At 39.0% G+C, this 23,377-nt stretch overlaps 1 protein-coding gene across 2 annotated transcripts in view; it reads left to right on the forward strand.

Moving 5' to 3' along the window:
- The window catches only part of LOC126469893 (tyrosine-protein phosphatase 99A-like), a 483,039-nt gene that overhangs the window by 424,771 nt on the left and 34,891 nt on the right, over positions 1-23,377 (forward strand). For both annotated transcript variants that reach the window (XM_050097234.1, XM_050097235.1), the window contains 4 exons: positions 2,506-2,672; positions 7,255-7,555; positions 21,596-21,764; positions 22,243-22,370. In XM_050097234.1, coding sequence (XP_049953191.1) covers positions 2,506-2,672; positions 7,255-7,555; positions 21,596-21,764; positions 22,243-22,370 — 765 coding nt within the window. The remainder of the gene's footprint in view (positions 1-2,505; positions 2,673-7,254; positions 7,556-21,595; positions 21,765-22,242; positions 22,371-23,377) is intronic.

Consider the following 23,377-nt stretch of genomic DNA (forward strand, 5'->3'; position numbering starts at 1 on the left):
GCTTGAGCATTGTCCTGCAAAATGACAGTCATATCCTGCAGAAAGTGTCATCACTTCTGTCTCTATGCTGTTCAGTTTTGGAACACAACCTACGACCAGCTTAGAGACAGAAGTGATGACACTTTCTGCAGGACCTGACCATCATTTTTGCAGGACAATGCTCAAGCACGTACAGAGCAAGCTGTTACTGATTAGTTTCACTGATGGGGCTACTAAATGCTATACCACCTACTGCACTCCCCTGACTTAAGCCCTTGTGAGTTCAACTCGATTTCTAAACTGAAGGAAACGCTTCACGGCATTCACTTCAGAACTGCTACAAATTTGTCAAGTAATAGACTGCTCTGCTCGAACTGTCAACATAACTGGCACTGCTAAGAGTATCCTACGACTTCCATATCGCTGGCAACGGGTTATACACAATGCTGGTGACTACTTTGCAGGTCAGTAAAACTTTGAAACACGTATCTATTTTCTATGAGTTGTAAATAAATATTTGTCACTATTGAAGTTCCAACCCTCGTACAGCAACGAAAGAAAAACAAGTTTGTAATTTTCAAGTACTTCACATACTGAAACAGGAATAGCAAAAGAGGAAACCAGGAACTGTGACTTCTATAAAAATAAACAGTAGAGGTTTGTTGTCAAATGGCACCCCCCACCCCCACCACCACCAAATAAACCTATTAAAATTGTTTCATGAAGGAAATGGCCTATGTATTGCAGTAAATGCTGCATTCATCTAGAACACAGTAACAAACCAAAAAATTAAAATACAGTAAGTCATTCTTCATATATTAAATGAGCTGAGCAGAGAAAAATATTATGGGGAACAGCATAGAGGAGGCCAGAAGACAGAAGAAGTTGCTGGATGAAGTTAAATGAAGAAACAGAAGTAATGTTAAATCAGCATCTCCAAATTGAAGACAACTAACAACCCCTCTGAGAAGTACCACAAAACTGTGTGCAAAAAATGTGCATATAATTAGCAATTTTATGTGCAAAATATGTGTAGAGCTAACAGTGACTTGTTATGAGCAATACACTAAAGCCAAGTGCTGAAATATAAACTACATGTTCTAATTGCACATAGACTGAACTAATAACAATAAAATTATATCCTAATCACTATAAATTTGAGCAATTTTTAGGGTAGTGTAGTTAATCTGTTCCTCAGCACATTCTGTGTATTTTGTTAATGACAGACAAAAGTAATCACAGTGTAGGATAATATTGATGACTTTATAAGAAGGCTTGCTCAAAAGAAATTCCTCTGAATTTTTTTGTGTGAGTACACTTAATGCTTTTTTAAATAAAACAGACATTATTAACATTCTAAAACTTCATTATTCATTTCTATATATTAATATATATCAACATAGTTACTCTGGCGATTAACACATTTCTTTCAACAAGAAACAAGTTTTTTGACACCATCAGCGTAGAATGTTTGACTTTGTTGACAGAGCCACAAACTCATATCTATTTGCACCACTTCAGCACTATCAAAGTGAAGTCTTGAAGATGTACTTTAAGTTTTGGAAACAGATGAAAACCATATGAGGCTAAGTCGGGACTATATGGAGGATGATCATTGACAGTGAACCTAAGGCGTCAGATTGTTGCAGGTGTCACAGTGCTAGTGTGTGGTCTGGCATTGTAATGCTGAAGGGCAGGGTGCTCCAAGTGCTCAGGGTGCTCTGCAGTTAGAAACTTGATTATCGCACACTGCTTCTCACGCACCAACATAGTTGCTTTACACACTACCATGTTACATACCACAATTTTGAGCCCTCAAATGGTAGAGAGCTGCAAATATGTAGACATGAAGAACAATGATTCAGAATGTTAATAACATTTGTTTTATTTAAAAAGCCTTAAGAGTTATCATATAAAAAATTCAAAGGTTCAACCTTTCAGAACACCCTCATATATAAATTAGACACTGATAAATTTAAATGACTCCTTCCCTCTATTATAAAAGCATTACTTTCTCTGATAATGTAGTGTTAAATAGTTTAAGAGCAGCCACTGAAATATGTGGTGTATGTATACAATTGATTTGCAATGTATCAACATGTTCCACATCATAATGAACTACATGCATATGGTTTATGGAACAGGCAACAAACAAAATTATGTGAGTAACTGATAACATCACATTACATTAATACTTGTTCCATAAATCATGAATATGGTATTTTGTAATGATGTGGAACATGTCCGTTTAACATAAGATTTCTTTACATCAATTGCTCCTTCATATATAAAAATTCATCTTTTGAATAGAAGGAGTAGTCAATCAGAAATTCTTTTAATTTGTTTGTAAATGCTAGTTGCCTATCTGTCAGACTTTTAATGCTATTTGGTAAATGATCAAAGACTATGTGGCAGCATAATTTATCTTTTTGTGTGCCAAAATCAAATTTAAATCTGTAGTAACTCTTATATTGCTTGTACAATGATTATATTAACATGTTTTCTCTTGTTTTCATGCATTTGCAGCTAAAGAAGAAGAAGCACAGCCTGTGTGAGAGGCTTGTGTATCAGTATCACTACACAAACTGGCCTGATCATGGTACACCAGATCACCCACTACCTGTGCTTAGCTTTGTTAAAAAATCATCAGCTGCCAATCCACCAGAGGCTGGCCCTATCATAGTTCATTGCAGGTGTGTATAAAAACACTATCTATCATGTATAGCAAAATCTGTTCACTATACTGATGATATCTATACAAATTAAATTATTATACAGGTAAAAAGTGTAGAAAAAAATAGAAGAAAACAGGTATTTTATGATGCCATTGTTAACTGCAATCAAGCCATTTCTATGTGAGTTTATCAGATCAGAGACACATGTATGTGTGTTCCTGACCTATTACTCAGTATAATGTTTTAATAAAAATCAATAATTCACTGCTACTGACTCCTGAAGAGCAATAATCAAACCAATATACAAAAATCAAGGATTTACTGATTCAGTTACTTTTATTTTAAACACTTCTCTCTGTTCCAATGGTCATGCCATCGTGAGGTGTGCCAAGAAGATTTTATGTTGTGGAATGTATATGTGACACATGCATGTGTCATCTATTTGGTAGACAGTGATGCAGAAAGAACATTATATCACAAGTAAAAAGTGACTGAAGCAGTATATAAATGATGAATTTGTGTATTATCTAATTAGTTTATGTCCATTACAAATAGTCCTTTATGCACAAAATATTTCTTAAATGATAGCATGATAATTTGATAATTAAAAACATACCCTATAAGATTATTTGGCACTGGATCCAGATTAGGGAATAAGTGGAATATGCCACACTATGAACATTTTCCCCCATACATAGCGAATGTATGATAGTGTAGTCATGACGATGCAACACAGTCCCGGACATGTTTAAAATAAATGCACCACATCTCTCTCTACAACTTCCTAGACTTAGCAGCTGCTTGTTATGGTGTATGTTAAAAATGATATCAAATATCAGCATGTCTGTCATTTGTCAAATGTGACACTCCAAAATGTGTGCAAGACATAGTGGCCCCTGACAGCATATTCGGGCATCGTTTAAAAATGGGAAGTATGTGACAGTTGCCTGGTAACCTGTTTACAGTACACATGCCTGTGGATATATTCACTTTCTCATTGTAGCCCAAGACATAAACAATTCAGTACCATTTTCCAAAAGTAATTTCAGAACACTGTGCAGGATGAACTGCAAATATGATGTGATGGGTTACTGTTGTTACCATTGAAAGCCAAGACTGCTACAAATTGAAAATAATTCCAGAAGAAATTTGTACTTTGAGGAAGTCATAAAGAACAAGAGTGATATTCATTTGGAACATGACTTTCATTAAATTCCATCATTACAAATCCCATCTACATTGTACTTAATACTTCAAAATACAACAGGCAAATATTCTTCTCTGAGCTATATTTTGATCAGATGTTCTAGGTTTTTGGTGTAAAATTCGAACTTTATACTCATGTCACCAGTCAGGTGTGTGCCAGATCCCAAAGCTTCAGCACTAGTCGGCAGTGTCACTTTCAGCAACTGTTCTATATAGTTTATGCATTGCTGTTAATTTAATTTTTTAAGGTGGTTCTGTTTCAAAGTAAGCAACAACTAATTTTTGGCTTAATTCTTTATATCTCATTAGCTAGGTTCAAAAACAGATATGACCAGGGATGTCCTCTGTGGGGCCATGCTGTAGAGCTGATCTTGATGATGAAGATGAATTGGCAGTTGTCAGCTGGCTTCATATGCCCACTGAAAATTTTGCAGGTGATGTACTGGCAATCACAAATGTGATGTGAAAATTCCCAACTGCAGTTGGTGTCAGCATGGTCCTCAGAGAATCACAATATAGTGCCAGATGGTCACTCGATGGTGTCTAACAGGTTATGACCACATATAGAGTTAGTTTTATGTGGAAAATGGCTTCTAACTAACAGATTAGTGCCTGGAATCTGCCACTATTCTCAGTTTTTCCTGTGAAGACAGACAGAAATGATGAGGCCAGCCAACCTAAATTGGACAGTGTCAATATAGATGTCTATTTGCAGCATTGTTCTGAGGACTGCTCTGGATTTTCTCATCTGCACTTGATTGAAAAGCTTAAACCAAAGACTGACTTGCAGAGTCACTCTGCATGGCCCAAGGTGTGCAGTTCACACCTGACTGCATGTGGAATGCACTTTTTTAAGGCAAAACATTGATATCCCAGTATAAAAACAAATGTTAGATAAACCAATTATTAATAATAATCCCCTTTTACTCAATGGCCTGGTGCAAATATTTCAATTAGATGCTACTTCAGTAACTTGCGTGTCCCTTACCTGTCCCAGTAATTCTACCATGGAAAGAGGACCGACAGTTTAATGTTGAATACAAACCTCATGCTGTTCATGGTGAATCTTGGTGTCATCAAGAGATGGGTGCTAGATAAAGCCAGACTGAAATATTCTGTGTTCCAACCAGGATCCAGTCCTTCAGTTTGCAGGCACATGCTTTACCAGTCTTGACAAACAGACCAGGTATGAAATGCATAGGACAAGAAAAGTAATAGTTGTTAACATCTAGAACATTCAGGTCCCATGACATGCTAGGAACTAAGTTAGGTAAACCTGAAGTATAATATAAAGAAATTTTCAACAAAACATGAAATGTGTATTGGAAGGATAGATTAGGGGCCTCACATTGTGAAGTCTTTATTCTAACAGGCGGAAACATTAGGCCTAGTGAGATCCAAAACGAATTCATCTGGATACTTAATGGACAAGAGCTATCAGGTTCTGTGGGTCTGTATTAATAATCATATGTTTCTACCAGTTGCCATTCAACGACTGCCTAAACTTAGTAGCATGGAAATATCTTGTGCATGTAGCAATAATAGGCAGTGACTATAATTTTCTTCTATCAATGGGAAAAACTGCTTGGTAATACGGAACAGCTGTTTGAAGTAATACTGAACATATCCTTAGACAATTTTCTCAAACAACTAGTTCAACAGCCTATAGGTGAAATAAATGTTTTAAACTTCTTAGCTGCAAATAGACCATCTCCCAACTGCTTCACACTGCTCTCTGACATTGCTGTGCTTCCCTCTGAAACTTGCTTTAAGTTTGTCAGCTTCTGTATCCTCATCCACAATGTTATCTCAGCAGGCTCTGTAAGTCCTAGCTGTCAACTCTACCTGGGCAACATTTGTCTGCCCTTGTATTCGTGTCATACTCTCCTGTTGTCTCTCTGTTCCCCTACCATTCACACCCATTCATTTATTTGCACACCATACTCCATAAATCTCATAATCAAGGAGAGCCTTTATTCCCTCTTTCAACCCTCTGGTCTGTTCCAGACACTCACTCACTGCAGGCAGGTTGCAGGAGTGGGAGAATGTAGCTCTGCTTGTGTGTTTGCTTATGGTCTTGTTTATATACCTGCCATCTGCTCAGCTCACTTTTTTTTCTCATTCTGTTGTTTGTATGCCATTCAGAATTTTATACATTACAGAGAACTAGTTTGTACATGCACTTTGTACTGCACTCTGAAAGTCCTTGTTAAACTTACACATATAGAGCTGTAGAAGAGAAATAGAAGCTGTATATTATTGTTTACTAGCAGCATTCTTTTGTACCTTTCCAGAAGCAAAAGAAGTTTGTGTGACCACATGCGAGATTTAATGATTCAGAGTTAATTTTGTGACACTTGTTCAGTATTAAATACAGCCAGACTTTGGCCTTGGATAGTTCCATTTGTGGATGACTTTGGTCAGGACCATATTGAAAGTGTGCTTGGTTGAATACCAAGACTTTTACAGTTCTTATTGCAGGGTTAGGAACCTTCACCAAGTACTGTGTTTCATTTGATCTGTGTATTTCATTGTTTCTTTGTCCATTGTAGGTAATAAGTGGACTTTTGAGATTTTCTGCAAACACAAATGTAGAGACACTGTGAAATGCTATCACTTAAGTGTTATGGTGAAATTATTAATAAGATGATTAACATGACTTCTGAATTGTGAGTGCATCAGATGTAAAAATTTATTTATTTCATAGTGTTGTTACACACTTTCAGAGAAGAGAACAAAGTAAAATTAATATATGAGGATACTTTAGTACTGTAAGTTCCCTAACTTGCTGCCTCTCTAAGGATGGGTATAATATCCTTCATTGTATCCCACCAACACATATTCATCTGCAACTCATGCAAGGAAGTATTTTTGATTTGGTGTAAACAAAATTTCGGTCCATTGATGGGAAGGTAAATAAAAAAACACACCATTCAGTTCTTGATGTACTTAAAGCTATGCTACAGCTGCAATCCACACTGGGTTCAAATCATCAATGGAATGTTTTAATGGAGCTGTATATTGAATATGGGATAAAATGAAGCTGTTAATCACTGCAAGGGAAAAAGGTTCACAAAAGCTGACTAAATAAAAGTTTAGAATGCATGACAGTGCGGCCAAACCACTAAAATAATGACAGAAATTACATATTTTTATGCTGAAACTGGCAGTTCAGTTTGTTTCATTGGTAATAAAAAAAATTTCTACTTGAGAACTTTTGAAATCCTTGAAATCCAAAAGCTTTCCATCTGTAAATCTAATTTTAGTGTTTTTAGTGTTAGTGACAATGGTGGAGTTTCTTTTGTTTTATTAATGTCACATATTTCAGTCAATTTCTTGTAATTTCAGTTATATACAGTAAAATAACCTAATAATAAATGTTTCTTCTTTCCAGTGCTGGAGTTGGTAGAACTGGTACATACATAGTTCTCGATGCCATGCTGAAACAGATACAAGCAAAGGGAGAAGTTAACATATTTGGCTTTTTACGTCATATCCGTACTCAGAGGAACTTCTTGGTTCAGACGGAAGAACAATATATATTTATTCATGATGCTCTTCTTGAAGCTATTGAAAGTGGAGAGACTAACATCAGTCAGACTTCTCTGTCTCAGTATGTACAACAACTTCAATTCTGTGATACTGATGACGAGCAGAAACCGGATCAAATAGAGATGTTGGATTTACAGTTTCGGGTATGAGTATAGACTGTAATTTCTTAGTTGTTACAAAAAAATATTACTTCTGTGTCATTAAAGTTGCCTGTTAGAAAATAATTTTCATCGAAAGTAGATAATTTATTAGTACATGAACAAAATTAAGCTCTTCAAAAAACGTTTGTTAGGATCCTCATGACTTGCACAATTTTTGCTATTTTGAATGGGAAGCTCATTGTCAGTACTGTTTTGACCGCAGGTAATAATTAGGTGGAGCCGCTTGTGTAATGGAGCTAAAAACATCAGTGCACATCAGTAGAGCATACAGTGCCATTTTTATACACTGTTCAGTCTTCAACATGCTTCAGAAAGTCATTTCAAGCTCAGGCCATCCACACATTCTCACTTTATGGCAAGAAGGTTTGTCACAATGGGAAATTGCCCACTGTATTTGTGTACACCACGGGAACATGATACAGATATATAAACATTGCCGCAAGACATAAATCATAGAATGTACAACTTTTGTTGGACGTCCTCATTCAAAATCACCAGCTGATGTCAGCTACACATAAATTATGGCTCGTACAGACCCAAAGGAGAATGCAACAGAGCTACACTCAGGATTTTTGGAGTAATTTGGAGGGCTGTGTTGAGTCATACAATAAGCAACTGACTCCATGCAGTCAATTTAGCCTCTGAACATCCATTACAAACTAGAGTACAAAATCCCCACCATGATGGAGTGTGAAGAAGACAGGTAATGAAACATTAGGCATGGAACCTGGATCTGTGTCAGTGGGTTCTCTTCACCGATGAGGGCAGGAATTGTCTGACTCCTGATGATCATTGTAGGATTGTGTGCAGGTTTCTAGGTACTGATCCACATCTCAGGCATGCAGTCTCATGGGTTCAGCAACATCACGTTTTGGCTCAGTATCCTATATGTCTGTCAGAGGCCTCTAATTTCTATCAAGGATAATTTGGAGGCTGTGAACTATGGGGATGATATCCCCCAGCTTATTATATAGCCCTCCAGTCAACATTTCAGTGGTGGGTTCAGCTTTTGAGATGATGATGATGTGTGAACACACTTTGGCCACTTGGCGAACACCACCCTCCTGGAGGTAGGAATTGTGGTGCATGCAGGACTACATCCCTGCATATTCAGCCACTGCAGTAATGGATATTGTGGACCAGGTGTGGCCCCTGCATCACATCAGAGGATATTTATTGATAGAAGAATCACTGAGTTGTTTGCTGTGAAGCCTCCTGTAGCTGCCATGGCGTTTGGGGGCACATGCTATGCCACTACAGGGTGTGCAGGTTGCGGTACATGGCACTGGAGTTGCAGGCCCATATTCGCATCATCAAGGATGTATGTCCACATGATACTGTGTGTGTAGTATGCTGCGGGTGCCTACTTAAGTCAGCACTCCATCCTCTGAGAGCCAGTTGTACTCTGGGCTCTGACTGACTGACAGCCACTTCGTGTCCCCAATGCAGACCTGATGCCTGAAACTGCCACTGCCTGCTGAGATGTAGTCTTGCCCTCACTGTGTGCCCTGTGTGATGCTGAACTTCAGTCAGCTGCTCCCAAGGGAACCACCCCACAGGATCTGCATGTGACTTTCCCATGAGCTCATCACTTCAAAGGACTGTGTTGTTATTGGACCTTGCTGCTCATCAGTGGACTGCCTATGAGTGCCTAGCCTGCCCATGGGCTGCCAGGCTCATGGGACTGTAGTATTGTATTATTACTTATCCTCCCTGATCCTTGCCACACTGAAATTTATGGACGTCATCCTAGTGTGCACCTGTTAGGCTTTGTTGGCGATCAACGTTTCTATTATCACATTGTGTGGGTATTGGTTCTCAGAAGCTGCACATAATTTATTCATGATAACAAGCAGCTGTTATTGCAAAGTGTGTATGTTAGCATTTGCTTGTCAACAACTCAGCTAAAGGGTAATAAAGGAATTTACTGAAAGAAATGCTTCGTGGTATTTGTTACAATGAACCCGATTGAGCATGCTTGGGATCAGTTGAAATGTGCAGTACATCATTGTAATAACCCTGCAAACATCTTGGATGATGTCAGAGGGGTCACTGTCTGAGAGTGGGGTGTACTTGATTAGGAGTGCCTCAATCACCTGCTGGCAGTATGCTAAGGAATATTCTAGCATATCAACAATGCACAAAGTAGAGCAAAACATTTAATACAGTTTTTTATTTCTCTGATGTGCAAAGGCATTCATTTCTGAACAGACATCATTCATTTTGGTGATTTTTTTGTTTGTTTGTTTGTTAGTAAAGTTATTTTTGTAATTTCATGAGCCATATTATTCATTCCTTGTATCCTATGAATCCAAGCCATGCATGTTTATATATTTGCAGGTGGTGTAACACTTTTTTTTACTGGTTTATGAAAAACATTTATTTATCTTACAATTAATAGCATATGTAGAATTTAAAAGAAGTTGATTATATTGTCATGTCATAATAAAAATTGCATCCAAATCCAAAAGCAAGGTTGTCAATGAAGTAGAACACTCAGCACTGAAAGTACATTTATTACGAACACCATCATACAGATAGAAGAGAACACAACTCCCGTATTGAGAATGCTACTGTTTAGACAGACATCAAAATTTTAGAATGTACAAACATAAGAAATTTTGGGAAAATTTCAGAAATTATCAATACCAAATTACAAATGGCTGGTGCTTGAGTTTCAGCTGGTGACCCATAGTGTGCTAGCGAGCAATGCTAACCACTGCACTGCACTGTATGCCATACAGCTCATGCATTTGTTCCCTCTCCTGGAGCAATGACAAGTCACTGTTTCAGAAGTTCTTATTAGAGCTGACTACACTGCCCTGGATCTAGATCTTGTCAAAGGTCATGTGTATGACAGTGCTGGTGGAACCTCACCTTCTGGTAGTGTTGCCACCTCCTTTTCACTATAATGAGTGTTGAAAATAGCCCCCCCCCCCCCCCCCCATCAAACTTTTGCAGTCGTTGAGCAAGTCTTTAAGTATCATGGAATGCAAATCCCCCATGATAGATCAGCACCTCAAGACTATAGTAGGGTTTTGTACAGAGGATGTGGGTGACATATCTGTGCTTTTGTCATCTCGATGGGAAGGGAGTTTGTATTGGTCAATTTCGTATGTGGCATCAAAGAAGCAATGAAAGATATTATACAGCCCCAAAGTAGCATTTTAGTAAATTTTCTGACAGATTCACTTTCCACATAATCATAAAAATCGATACCAAGTCTCCCAGACCATATCTCACTGGCCGGTGCTTGGCATTACAGTATTCTTGGCCCTTCTCCTGGGTTTCTTGGGTTTGTACGTGAGCCAGCTGTCTTGCTTGTTTGGTCCTACTGGTGAGGTGTTTCATGTACTCATTCTAAATATCATCTGGTTGAAATGGGAACATGTATCCATTATCATTGCAGCCTCTGGAGCAGAAAGAATGTTGTGAAGCCTGTGATATCTTACTTCACTGTGGTCCATGTTAATGTCACAATGGGCAGCATTGATTTGTTTGGTGCCCCTGACCTGCCAGGCATGGTAGCTTGGGGAACAGCAGGTGGCCCACGCCACACCTATCACGTTCTGACTATCAGCACTCTCTAGTCTACAGTATGCTTTGTTTACTGTGTGGGTCGGATTTGCCTCAGTCCAAGCCTAGCCACTCTGCAGTGAATGTTAGTTGCAGTTTAGCTGTTAGTCTATCTTTCTAGCATTCTGTGGTGAAATTTGTGCAGGTAAGTGCATTTGTTTTCAATTAATCATTCCTTATCTATAAAAAATTATTGTCACCATAATTACACACAAATTTTATTTTTACAGAAATGCCTCAAAACAGGTGAGGACATAGGAGGAAATTATTTTCTGTTGAAGATGAATTTTGTGTATAATTATGCTGGAAATAATTGTTTTATAGGTAAAGAATGATAAATTGAAAACAAATGCACATACCTGCACAAGTTTCACCACATAATGGTAGAAAAATAAACCAACAGCAGAATCACAACTGATGTTCACTGTATAGTGCCCAGGCATGGACTTATGCAAATCTGACCACACAGCAAACAGAACATAGACTAGATTACGCTGATAGAACATGCTAGGCTTGGTGTCGGCCACCTGCCATTCTGTGAGCTACCATGCCTGGTGGGTTGGGTGCACCAAATATGTTACAGTAGTAACAATAAATAAAATAGCCCCAGGCTGCAGTTATGGTGTTACAAGTTTCAGTACATGATCAAAATAAATATGATGGGTAATGAAGATACGTATATTCCATGCCACGAAATGAGAACTGAAGATCAGGCATAAGGTCTTGAAATCAATCATGCAATAAAACTTGTAACATCTTAACTGCAGCCTGAGGCTATTTTATGTATTGCTATTACTATATGCAACTGCATCCCCACCATTCACAATTATGCATAATGAAGATACCATATTAAAGCATTTGGTGAGGCCATTAATCTGTGGGTAGTAGGCACTTATCTTGTAAGCGATGTTGCAACATGAAATAAACTCTGATACTAGTCTTGACTGGAAAAGTTTTTCACGGTCAGAGATCATCACTCAGGATGTTCCATGCTTCAAAATGATGTTTTCTATAAGTAATCTTGCAATTTGTGGAACTTCAGCAGTCTACACAGTTTTTGTGACAGCTGAGAGGGGTGAAGCAGTCAGAGCAGAGTATTATTCCTGTTTGTTGACTTTGGAAACCTCCCCAAGAAGTCAGTTTCAGTTTGGTGGAAGGGACTGCTGCTGGTAGATTTGGTACCAGGTACCTCAGAGGTAATTGCAGCATGTGTGTCTTACAAACTGATGGGCACTTGGCCAGTGGTACCTGCATCAGATATATCTAGAGTCTTCTCAAATCCCAGGTGACCAGAAGTTTTGAAGCATCATGGAAAAACTTCAGGATAACTGGCCATAGACGAGCAGTCATTTCTCTGCCCCTCCCAATTGGATCATAGTTCCTCTAATACAATGTTCTGTTTATTGACTTTAATTCACCTTTGGCCAATTCCTCCTTCAAGTCTTGTAGGGTTTTCAGCAGTGCTGGATCTTGCCTCTGTTCTGCAGCAGTGTCATGATTGAGATTTCATCCATGCTGCTGAGTTCTGCCTCAGTCTCAAAAGGTAGTTGGTGTCATTGCATGTGCATCCATTTTTGTACACCACTGTGATATTGCACTCCTGAAGCATCAGTGCCCATCTCACCAGTCCATCTGACAGATCCTTCAGGCTAGCCAACCAACATAATGAATGGTGGTTAGTTACAGAGGTAAATGGTTTGGCAAATAAATATGGCTGGAATCTATTGTGGCCCAAATAACTGCAGAGAACTCTTTCTCAATTGTAGAGCAGTTCATCTTGAGCTTAGACAGTACTCTGAAGCATAAACTATCACCTTTTCAGCACCTTCCTGAATCTGTACTGTAATTGCTAGCGTCATTGTGACATTGTCACTTTGCACAGTTTTTGTACAATGGTATGACTGCAAAAGATGTTTAAGCCTCCTTAAGAATAGTGAAAGATCTTTTGTGTGCCTGGAATATTTGCCATTTTCCTGTAGTAGTTCTTGCAAGGGATGTGGCTTGGTACAGAAGCCCTTTATGAATTACTGGATAATATGAGCACATTCCAAGAAAACATCTCTCATCACTAATGTACTGAGGAGTTGGAAAATCTGTGACTACTCCGATTTTCTCTAGATCAGAAGAGGCTCCATCACCATTAACTAGTTGTCCCAAGATTTTCATTTCTTGGGCAACTGTTTTGGAGTCAGGGAGAGGTCTGCAGTTGGAACGGACTTTAACAGAGTTGTCAGGCAGCTTAGATGTTCCTCAGATGACTTTGAAAAGATGACAATGTCATTCAGATAGCAAATACACATCATCCATTTAAGGTGTTGAAGCAAGCTGTCTACCATACACTCAAGGTGGCTTAAGTGTTACATAGTCCAAACAGCATAACTTTGAACTCATAATCACTGCCAGAAATTATGAAGGCAGTCTTTTCCTGGTCAGAGTTGTCAACCTTGATTTGCCAATAGCCTTACTGCATGTCCATAATTGAGATATACTTTGAGGGTGTAATCAATGTGTGAGAGTCTGTTAACAGTTGACGTAGAAACACTGTGTGCTTCCTTCTTCTTGATAAGAACCACAGGACGAAAGGAAGATTAGTGTTTAATGTTCCATTGACAATTAGGTCATTAGAGATGAAACAAAAACTCAGATTAGAAAGGAGTGGGTGGAGAATCAGCTGTGGATAACCTAAAACTAGATGATCAGATGTGGATCTGAACCATTATGCTCCGAAATGTGAGTCCATTGTGCTAGCCACTGCACCATCTTGCTTGGTAGGACCACAGGAAAGGAGCAACGACACACTCAAGATTCAGTAATGTCATTCTGCAGCAACTTCATTTCCTCCTGTATTATCTCTTATTCAGCCAGCTTCATCGTATTCGAGTGCTGGCTAATTGGTGGATGAACCCCAATGGTGGTGCAGTGTTTTCCCATTGGCCTCTTAAAACTGTTGTTTTGCCACTCCAGATCTGGGTGGGCCAGTTCCTATTGGCATTTTGATAGTTGCTTCCTCCATTGTGTTGTCTGTGGTGGGAGTAGAGAATGATTCTTCATTGATGGCTCTTAGCTGGCCATCCTGGACTGTTTCAGTGCACATACCGATATGGATGAATTGTGGCTGCTTATGATAATTAGCGATCCAAAGTCCTTGACCACATGTTGTGTTTATTATTGTTGCAGGTATGTAGATATATTTTGTGAGCCCCAGTAGCTTTTGACAACTGATAAAAGATTTACAGATTAACTGAGCATCCACATTAATGACTGGAACTTGTCTCATTGATGATGGTGGTATAACATCATCTTCAAAAGCAAACCACCATTCAGAACAATTTTTGATGTGGGTGCCTGTTAGAATGGCTTTGTCAATCTAGAGCTCTTATCTTCCACACTTTGTGACTGCTTGTGATGCCTGTAAAACAGGCTGTTCCAACCGAGCCCCAGGGAGCCGGAGCACTCCAGAGCACTCACTGCGGCAGCTCGGAGCCGCATGGAGGGGGAAAGCGAACTCACTGCCGCCTGGCCGCATGCAGCCGCAACTGACGCAATAATCCGTGTTCAATGACAGCTGTGACTAGCTGCGGGAACCCTGTACCTCTATTGGGGGATACCTTCCTATTCATTGAGAGGGATGGTCATCCGCAGTGTTCAAAATGGTTCAAATGGCTCTGAGAACTATGGGACTTAACTTCGGACGTCATCAGTCCCCTAGAACTTCGAACTACTTAAACCTAACTAACCTAAGGACATCACACACATCCATGCCCGAGGCAGGATTCGAACCTGCGACCATAGTGGTCGCGCGGTTCCAGACTGAAGCGCCTAGAACTGCTCGGCCACTCCAGCCGGCCGTCCGCAGTGTCTTGTATGTCGTAAAATATTTAATTCTGCGAAGAGGTACAATAAACAACGACATATATACACGTCTTCACACAAAGCACTACGATCAGGTAGATGGCATTGCACACAGAGAACTGGTAGCCAGGCTTAAGAACGACATACCAGGAGACGTAATTTTAAAACCGGTTTCGTAATACCAAGGGTATCAAAACATGCAACATAGTTCGTGTTCTGTAATGCGTTTATAATTTTCAGGTGAAGGAGAGCGGAGAAAACACTGCTGACTCTGCAATTCGAGCAAGCTACAGGGTCACTCACATCATTGCGACCTGTGACAAGCCATTTACGGTGGAACCACTCGTAAAATCGTGCATGGTAGCAGTTGCAGAATGTTTGTTTCCAAGGGAGGTTCAGGCAATTGAAGGAGTTTGCCTGTTGAAGCACACAATGTCTCTTCGAATCCTGGACATGGCAGCGGATTTAGAGGCACAGCTCAGGAAAAAGGCGGAGAGCTTTGTTGCGTTTTCGCTAATGCTTGACGAAAGCACCGACAAATCAGGCTGTGCTCAGCTTGCAGTCTTTGTGCGTGGTGTCGACATGGAGCTGCAAGTAACTGAAGCACTCTTGGATGTGGTACCACTCTATTACACTGCAACAGGACGTGACTTTTTGAAGCTGTTTGTGAATCAGTGGCCAATATGAATTTTCCGTGGGATAAGCTCCATTCTGTAGCGACAGACGGTGCACCACAAATGATCGGGCGTCACCAAGGTTTTGCTTCGTTTGAAAAATAAACTCAGGGACGAATTCGGGAAAGACATTTTGACTCTTCATTGTTTTATTCACCAAGAGGCACTGTGCGCTGAAACAGTAGAGCTAGGTGGCGTAATGAAAGATGTCGCGAAGTGTGTGAATTTTGTGCTGCGTCACGGTATGAATCATCACCAATTCAAAGGATTCCTGAAAGACATGGAAGCGGAGTATGGGGATATACCTTACCACAGTACAGTTCTTTGGCTGAGTCGGGGAAAAGTTCTTGATGTTTTCTTTGCCATTCGTGAAGAAATATCCCTTTTTCTCAAAATGAAAGGGGAAGAAATGCATTGTCTGATAGATATAAAATGGATATCAGACCTGGTGTTCCTAGCTTACATAACTACGCATCTGAATAATTTAAATCTGTCATTGCAGGGCAAAGGGCAACTAATCGTTGACATGCACGACCAGATCAAAGCTTTCATGGAAAAGTTACGTTTATTTGAGAGGCAGATGAGTAATGGACATTTAACGTTCTTCAATCGTCTTGCTCCATTAAAACTACCTGAAGGTACTACTTTCTGCGGTTACCAAGCAAAGTTAAAGCAGCTCATCATGTCGTTTGAAACACGATTCCAAGACCTCACTGGTTTGAAATGGAACTTAAGGTGTTCAACACTTCTTTTTCAGTTTCCCCCAATGACTTGTCATCGTCACTTCAAATGGAGATTATTGATTTGCTAAATTAAACTTCGTTGAAAGAGAGGTAGTACAACACGTTGGATTTCTCATGATGGTATCGTTCATTACAGCAAAAAAACATTTCCAAAGCTTCACAACAGTGCCGCTCAGATCATGTGGATGTTTAGATCCACATATTGTTGCGAGTAGCTTCTCTCAGCAATGAAAAGAGTAAAAAGTAAGGAACGATCATTTCTTCAGGATGCAACAATGAAGGCCATCCTCCGCATTAACGCTGCGAACACTTTGACGCCTGATATTTCTGATCTTGTAATGAAAAGAAAATGTGAAGCTACAGAGCCCCAATAAATTTAGTATGCAATTTCTTGTAAAACCATTGTTTCTTATTTATTTCCTGGACATGGGTATTTACTGGTGTAGCATGTCATCACGTCCTAGCAGCTAAGAGTATGAGGTTGTCGATCTTGTAAGACGCAGCTGGCACATCAAAACGCTTGCCTTGCCGCCTGCCTCAGCCAGCCATGCCACGTGCCGGCGTGCCGGCCCACTTGAATGGTCACAGCGAGCGACACGGCTCCCTGGAGCAGGGACCGCTCCACGGCTCACAACGGAGCTGACGAGCTGGAACAGCCTGCTGTAAAAAGTTCCAGCTGAGAATTAAATTATAACTGCATTAGGCTAAGATGACAAATTTGTAGGTCTGTGTTCTACTATCAACAATTATTCTTGCGATACATGTTCCTGTCAGCTGGACATATTTCCCAGTTGTGTCCTTCATTTTGATCACTTTCATATCATGGAACATAGTCTGCTTCAACTGACATGATAAGCATTCAGTATTACACAAAAAGAAACCTGAGTCAGCTAGCAGCCGGACAGATTGGTCATCGATGACGACATTGGAAAGTTTTCCTGACATTTTGATAACCGTCATCCGTGGAGGATTTTCACCTGTTGTGGACTCACCTCCATAGATGACTGCCTCAGGTAGTTTTCCTGAGCTTGTGTGCTAGGCATGCGGCTGGTACCTCAGTATGGTGCAAGAAGATAGATACACCATATTGGTGAGTGACCTTGTCCATGGTACTGCAATGATCTTTGCGCCACAGGCTGACTTCGGTCACCTGACATTGACTGATGTGAATTGACTGGTGTGATGATTGATGTCTTGTGGTATAATAGTCATCAAAAGTAGTCATCTATCTCTGCAGTTGCATATAGTGTGTCCAGGCCATACACTGCAGAAACGTACTTGTGTGTTGTTCTCTGAATGTTTGTCCTTTTTTGAGGTGAATACTTGGCAGAGGAGTTGGTTGTACCTCCATTGGTCAGATGCTACATTATTGTTTGATGGCTGCAGCATAAGTCTGAGTTGGCAAAGTCTCCTCTTCCTGGCCATTCAATTGGTAAAAGATATTGGTATTAAAGATTGATACATCTCTTCTTTAACATCTTCTTATTACCTCCTGATGTATAGGGTCAGCCACTATATCTGGCTTACTCTGTCCAAGCGTTCTGGCTGCCATAAACTGATGTATCTACCATAGATCCATTTTCTGGAGTTGGTCATATTTCTTGATGAAAGAATTCACAGAAGAGATGTACAAAGCTCTTCTGGTAAAGGATGCAAGAACAATTGAGGAATTCATCAAGTGTGAACTTGGCTTCTGTTGTATTCGGATTCAAAATGTGGCACAGGGCAAAAACATTTTGTATGTATGACGATGTCATTTCCCAATGACTATGGGCCCCATTTTTCAGTTGTTCTTCTGTTAAGGTGACTTGCTTCCAATTGTCACCTAATGTCTTCTCCAAGTCAGTCTGCATTTGGTCCCAGCTAATGAGCTTCTCTTTGATGTACTTAAATTATTGCTGGGCTGTGCCATCCAAGTAAAATTACATCTTTGTCAAACACATCATATTGTTCCACCTGTTTTATTTGGTGACTTGGTCAAATCCTTTGTCAGGTCATTGGATTCTGACCAGCAACTTCTGAAAACACTGATGGATGCCTAATGTGCAGCTGTCCTGTTGCTGTTTTAACCTTTGGTTTCCTGAACATGTGGATCTTGAGAATGATTTGTGCTCATTTGGATTTTATGTTTCCTAAGTGGAGCCGCAGTGGTATACATGTTTTGAAGTACATGGTGTGTCCACCAAACGTCGTCATGTCATAACTGGAATCAAGTCCAAATCTGAAAGCTAAGTTGTCAGTGAAGTACAACACTTAGGGCTGAAAGCACATTTTTACAAACACCAACATATGGATAGAAGAGAACTCAACTCTTGGATGGAGAGTGATACTGTTCAAACAAACATTGAGTATTGCAGAATATACAAACATTACGAACAAAAGAAATTTCAAGAACCTTCCAGAAATGATAATACTAAATAATAAATAATGGCTGATGGTTAGGGGTCATCTGGTAGCAATGCTAAGCACTACACCACATTGTACACCTCACAGATCGTGGGGATATGCTTCAAATGGCAAAGTTTCTCTATAAATTTATTTATTTATTTACTTACTCATTTATTCTCCAGAGACAAATACATGATTTTTTTCAGATTGTGGACATATTTTACATTCCTGTAATAACATTGTGGAATGAATAACCAAAAAAAAACTATGTACCTTGATTACTGGTACTTATAAATACTGTTATGCTTATAAATAATGTTGGTACAAATAAAAGTATTCCACTTCCCTGAAATAAATTCTTTAATACTATAAAAACATTTACTGGTAAGAAACTCCTTCAAGGCAATTTCACAGCAGCTTGCACTCAAACTTTTTTAGGTTGGAAGTTTGTTATAAAATTTGATCCAAAACAACTCCCTACTGCATGGGATCAAATTTTATAACAAACTTGCAAAGAATTCAAAAATTTCCAGCTGTTTTGAAATGGTCTTGAAGGAGTTATCAACTTATTACCATTAAACATAGCCACACCTTTTCAACATTTTATGAAAGATCTTAATCCAGATCTGACTGTGGAATTTTTCAAGGTTTCATGTATAATCTACTCGTAGATCTGCATCTGGAAGTATACTTACACTGATGAGCCAAAATGCAATGACCACTGCCCACTGTGAGGTTGTATGCTGCCTGGTGGCACTGAGGGCACATGGCATGGTAAAAGAAGTATACGAGTGGAGCGAGATGAATGGGCAACCATTCTAGCAACAATAAGTGGCAAAATGCAGAAATCTGTCAACTTAAGCAATTTTGACAAAAGCCAGATTGTTGTGGCCCAGTGCTTGGGAGTGAGCATCTCAGCAACAGTGAAACTGGTCAGCTGTTTGCATGCTACTGTTGTGAGCATCTATGGAAAGCAGTTGGAGCATGCTGAAACCACAAGTAGGTGACAAGAAGTTGGACGTCCGTACCTCATCACAGAACATAGGGTTTTGAGGCTTGCCTGCTCTCTGAAGCTGGATAGATGGTGATCTGTGGCAGATCTGATGACAGAGTATGGTGCTGACACAAGCACAAGTGTTTTCTAGTGCACCATTCACTGCACAGCATTGAACATGGTGTTCTGCAGCAGAGAATCCCTATGAGTTCCCATGTTGATCTGACATCATCATAAATTATGATTACGGTGGGCACAGTCTCATTGAGATTGGACCATGGATCGATGGAATCATGTCAGCTGGTCAGATGACTCCCATTTATTGTTAAACCAGCTCAGTGGTCATGACCAGATACCTTATCATCCAGGCAACCAGCCACTTGAAACATACAGTGCAACACGGCCGCAGGCCAGTGGGAGCAGTATTATGTTATGGGGACATTCACCTGGACCTCCATGGGACCTGCAATAGTAATTGAAAGCTCCATGACAGCTGTGGGCTATGTGAATATTATTAGGGAGCACCTGTAACCCCTTATGCTTGATGCCTGCCTCAACAGTGATGGCATCTCCCAGCAGGATAACTGTCCATGTCACAAGGCTAGAATTGTGCTGCAATAGTTTGAGGAGTATGTTAGTTAACTCACATTGATGTCTTGGCCATCAAATTTGGCTTATTTGAATCCGATGAAACTCAACTGGGATGATACCGGGTGCCAATTCAGCACCCACAAACCAACCGTCTGTAAATTATGGGAAGTGTATGACCTGTGCATAGGCACCTGCTGCCACCAACCTCTGGAAACCTATCAAATACTTGTAAAATCCATGGCATTCAGAATCACTGCTGAATTGCATTCTAGAAGTAGATCAACATGCTTTTAAGTAAGTTGCCATAATGTTTTGGCTCATCATTGTATATTCTGCAGCTCACCTTATGGTTAGTGGCGGAAGCACATTATATATCATTATTATTTTCATCTCTCTTCTTCCATTCACAAACTGTATGTGAGAAGAACAACAATTCACAAACTGTGAATTAACTTGAATGTCTGATTTTACTATAATAGCTACTTAGTGAGAGACTCATAGGAAAAATTAACATTTTTGGTAACTTCACTACCACAGGTGATGATTGAATGGATCTGTGATGCCCTTATCCTGACTAAATGAACTTCTGATTAAATACAGAGTTGTTCTTTGAATTTTTAGTTTTTCTACATTAATTTCTTCATGGGAAGGGTCACAAGCTGAAATACGACACTGAAGAATTCGTCAAACAAAGTTTTGTAAGATATCTACTTTGTGATAGAATTTCATTTCTGTTTGATTCTTCTTCTTGCAACAAGTTTTATGTGGTTTTCCTGCCATAAATTACTCTGAATTTGTACCCTTGGTGTTTTATTCCACTGCTCCCATTAATTGAATGCAAATGGTGTACTCAAACAGTGGTAGCTTGTTTCACCTAACCAGAAGTTAGCACTAATTTCACAAATAATGATGTATTTTCCATTGCAAAGACATGTATCTTTATTAACTTTTGTGTATCCATTTCTCTGCATTCGTTATTGAACCAGGAGTGCTTACCCTGTAGAAGAGAGCTTACCCTGAAGCTGCTGTAAATTAATTATTTTTATGTACTCCTGTATGTGTTTTTACTTAAATTCCTTCCTTATTTTTTTCTATGCTACCAACTGGCATAGCTTTCAGTCATAATATTAAAAAATTTTAAGATAATGGTTATTGTAACTGTAGCACATTGACTTTACCATCATACATTGTTAATTTTTTACAGCTTATCACATCCTTTCAACCCAAAGATTTCAACTTAGTTTCTGCAAATAAACCATGCAACCATTTTAAAAACAGAAGCTGTATTTTACCAATTGAAAGTTCAAGAGTACACCTGACACCAAAACCAGGCGTCGATGGCAGTGATTACATTAATGCTACATGGATTCAGGGTAAGACTGTAGAAGTTGCATAATGTTTTCCCCACTTTTTTCCATTTCGAAAATTTATGAATGAATTAACATCAGTATCCTCATCATCATCATCATCCTATCCTTTCCTTTCCTATTGACTTATTGAGTTGAATTTCTCTGTATCTATCTTCAAGCCTTTCTTATCTTTCAGTTTTCTTCCCATTGATGCTTGATTTAATTGATCACTGTGTAACTGTGTTGTAATCAATAATGCCATGAAACTTTTGTTCAGCTATGATATAAAGTTGTTTGTTTGGAAGCTGCAACAGGAATGAGATGTAACCTACAATGAAAGTTACTCCACAGATGTTGAATATTTCTTACTGCACTGAAAGTATTAATTTATTTTCCAACAATGTTATAATTATTTGCTATTATTTTGTAGTATACTTTAAAAAATTGTAAGAGATTGTTCATGGAAAACCTATAATTATCTGAACATGCAATTTCTTTTCAGGTTTTCATAAACTGCACGAATTTATCATTACTCAGCATCCAATGCCACATACAGTTCACGACTTCTGGCAGATGGTTTGGGATCACAATGCACAAACTATTGTAATGTTGTCTTATATAGATGGACAGGTAAAAATAAAAAATAAAATAAACTGAACTTAGTTTCTGAGTAATCCAGTAAAGTACATTCACAATATTAGAGGCAGATTTGCATGTATTGTGAGGTTCATGAATGTTTTCTCTTATTATACTACTTCTGCAGAGCAATGCAACTTAGTAAGCTTCCAGTAAACAATTATTTAGTATATATTTGTCTGTGAGATGTGCTCAAATGAAACCAAACTTTTGTAATAGTACATTGATGAATGCAGTGAATATCTTCAAAGAGTAACTGGCTTGTGGTGAAACAATGCCATGTGACATGTAACACTGTAACTACTGACCTCCAAGTTGTAAATGTGTAGCAGAATTTTGCAAATTTTTTAGCAATGTGGAAATAAAAGTAACTGATTAGGGATCAATTTTTTTTTTAATTTCACTTATATATTAACATCCAGCTAAGTCATCTTACAATCTTCAGGCTGATTACATTAAATTGTAACTATTTTTTATTTTCTTCATCCCTCATTCCTTCCTTTGTCCCTTCCCAGGCTTATTCAAATACAAGGAATATGAAAGGTAATGTTAGCCATACAGAGAGTCTGCAATACCAGAAGCAGAAATAAGCTCACTGTATGCACAAAATTGATTTGAAATTTAACTCCTTTTCACCTTCACTTATATGGCATACAAAGCTACCTTCCCTTTGTTACATGTCAAATGAACAGGTATGGACAATTTAATGTTTGTTGGAAGTATGATAGTTTCTAGCTTTGATTTATATGTCATATGATAATATAACAGGAATAATTTCTTTACTGCACAGTATTAATCAATTCTCTACTGTTAATAGCTATGCAAACAGGTATTTAGATTCTGAAGAAACTGGGCAGATGCCAATCTGAGTGAATCCAAAAACTTCGACAATGTTCACACAAAAGTGTAATAATTGATAAACCTTGAAAAATACTAAAAGAGAAACCATCTGAAATTCCACCAAACTACATCAAATGGCTACTTTATTCAGCAAGGAAAAA

This window comes from Schistocerca serialis, chromosome 3, assembly GCF_023864345.2.
Source record: "Schistocerca serialis cubense isolate TAMUIC-IGC-003099 chromosome 3, iqSchSeri2.2, whole genome shotgun sequence".
Lineage (NCBI taxonomy): Eukaryota > Metazoa > Arthropoda > Insecta > Orthoptera > Acrididae > Schistocerca > Schistocerca serialis.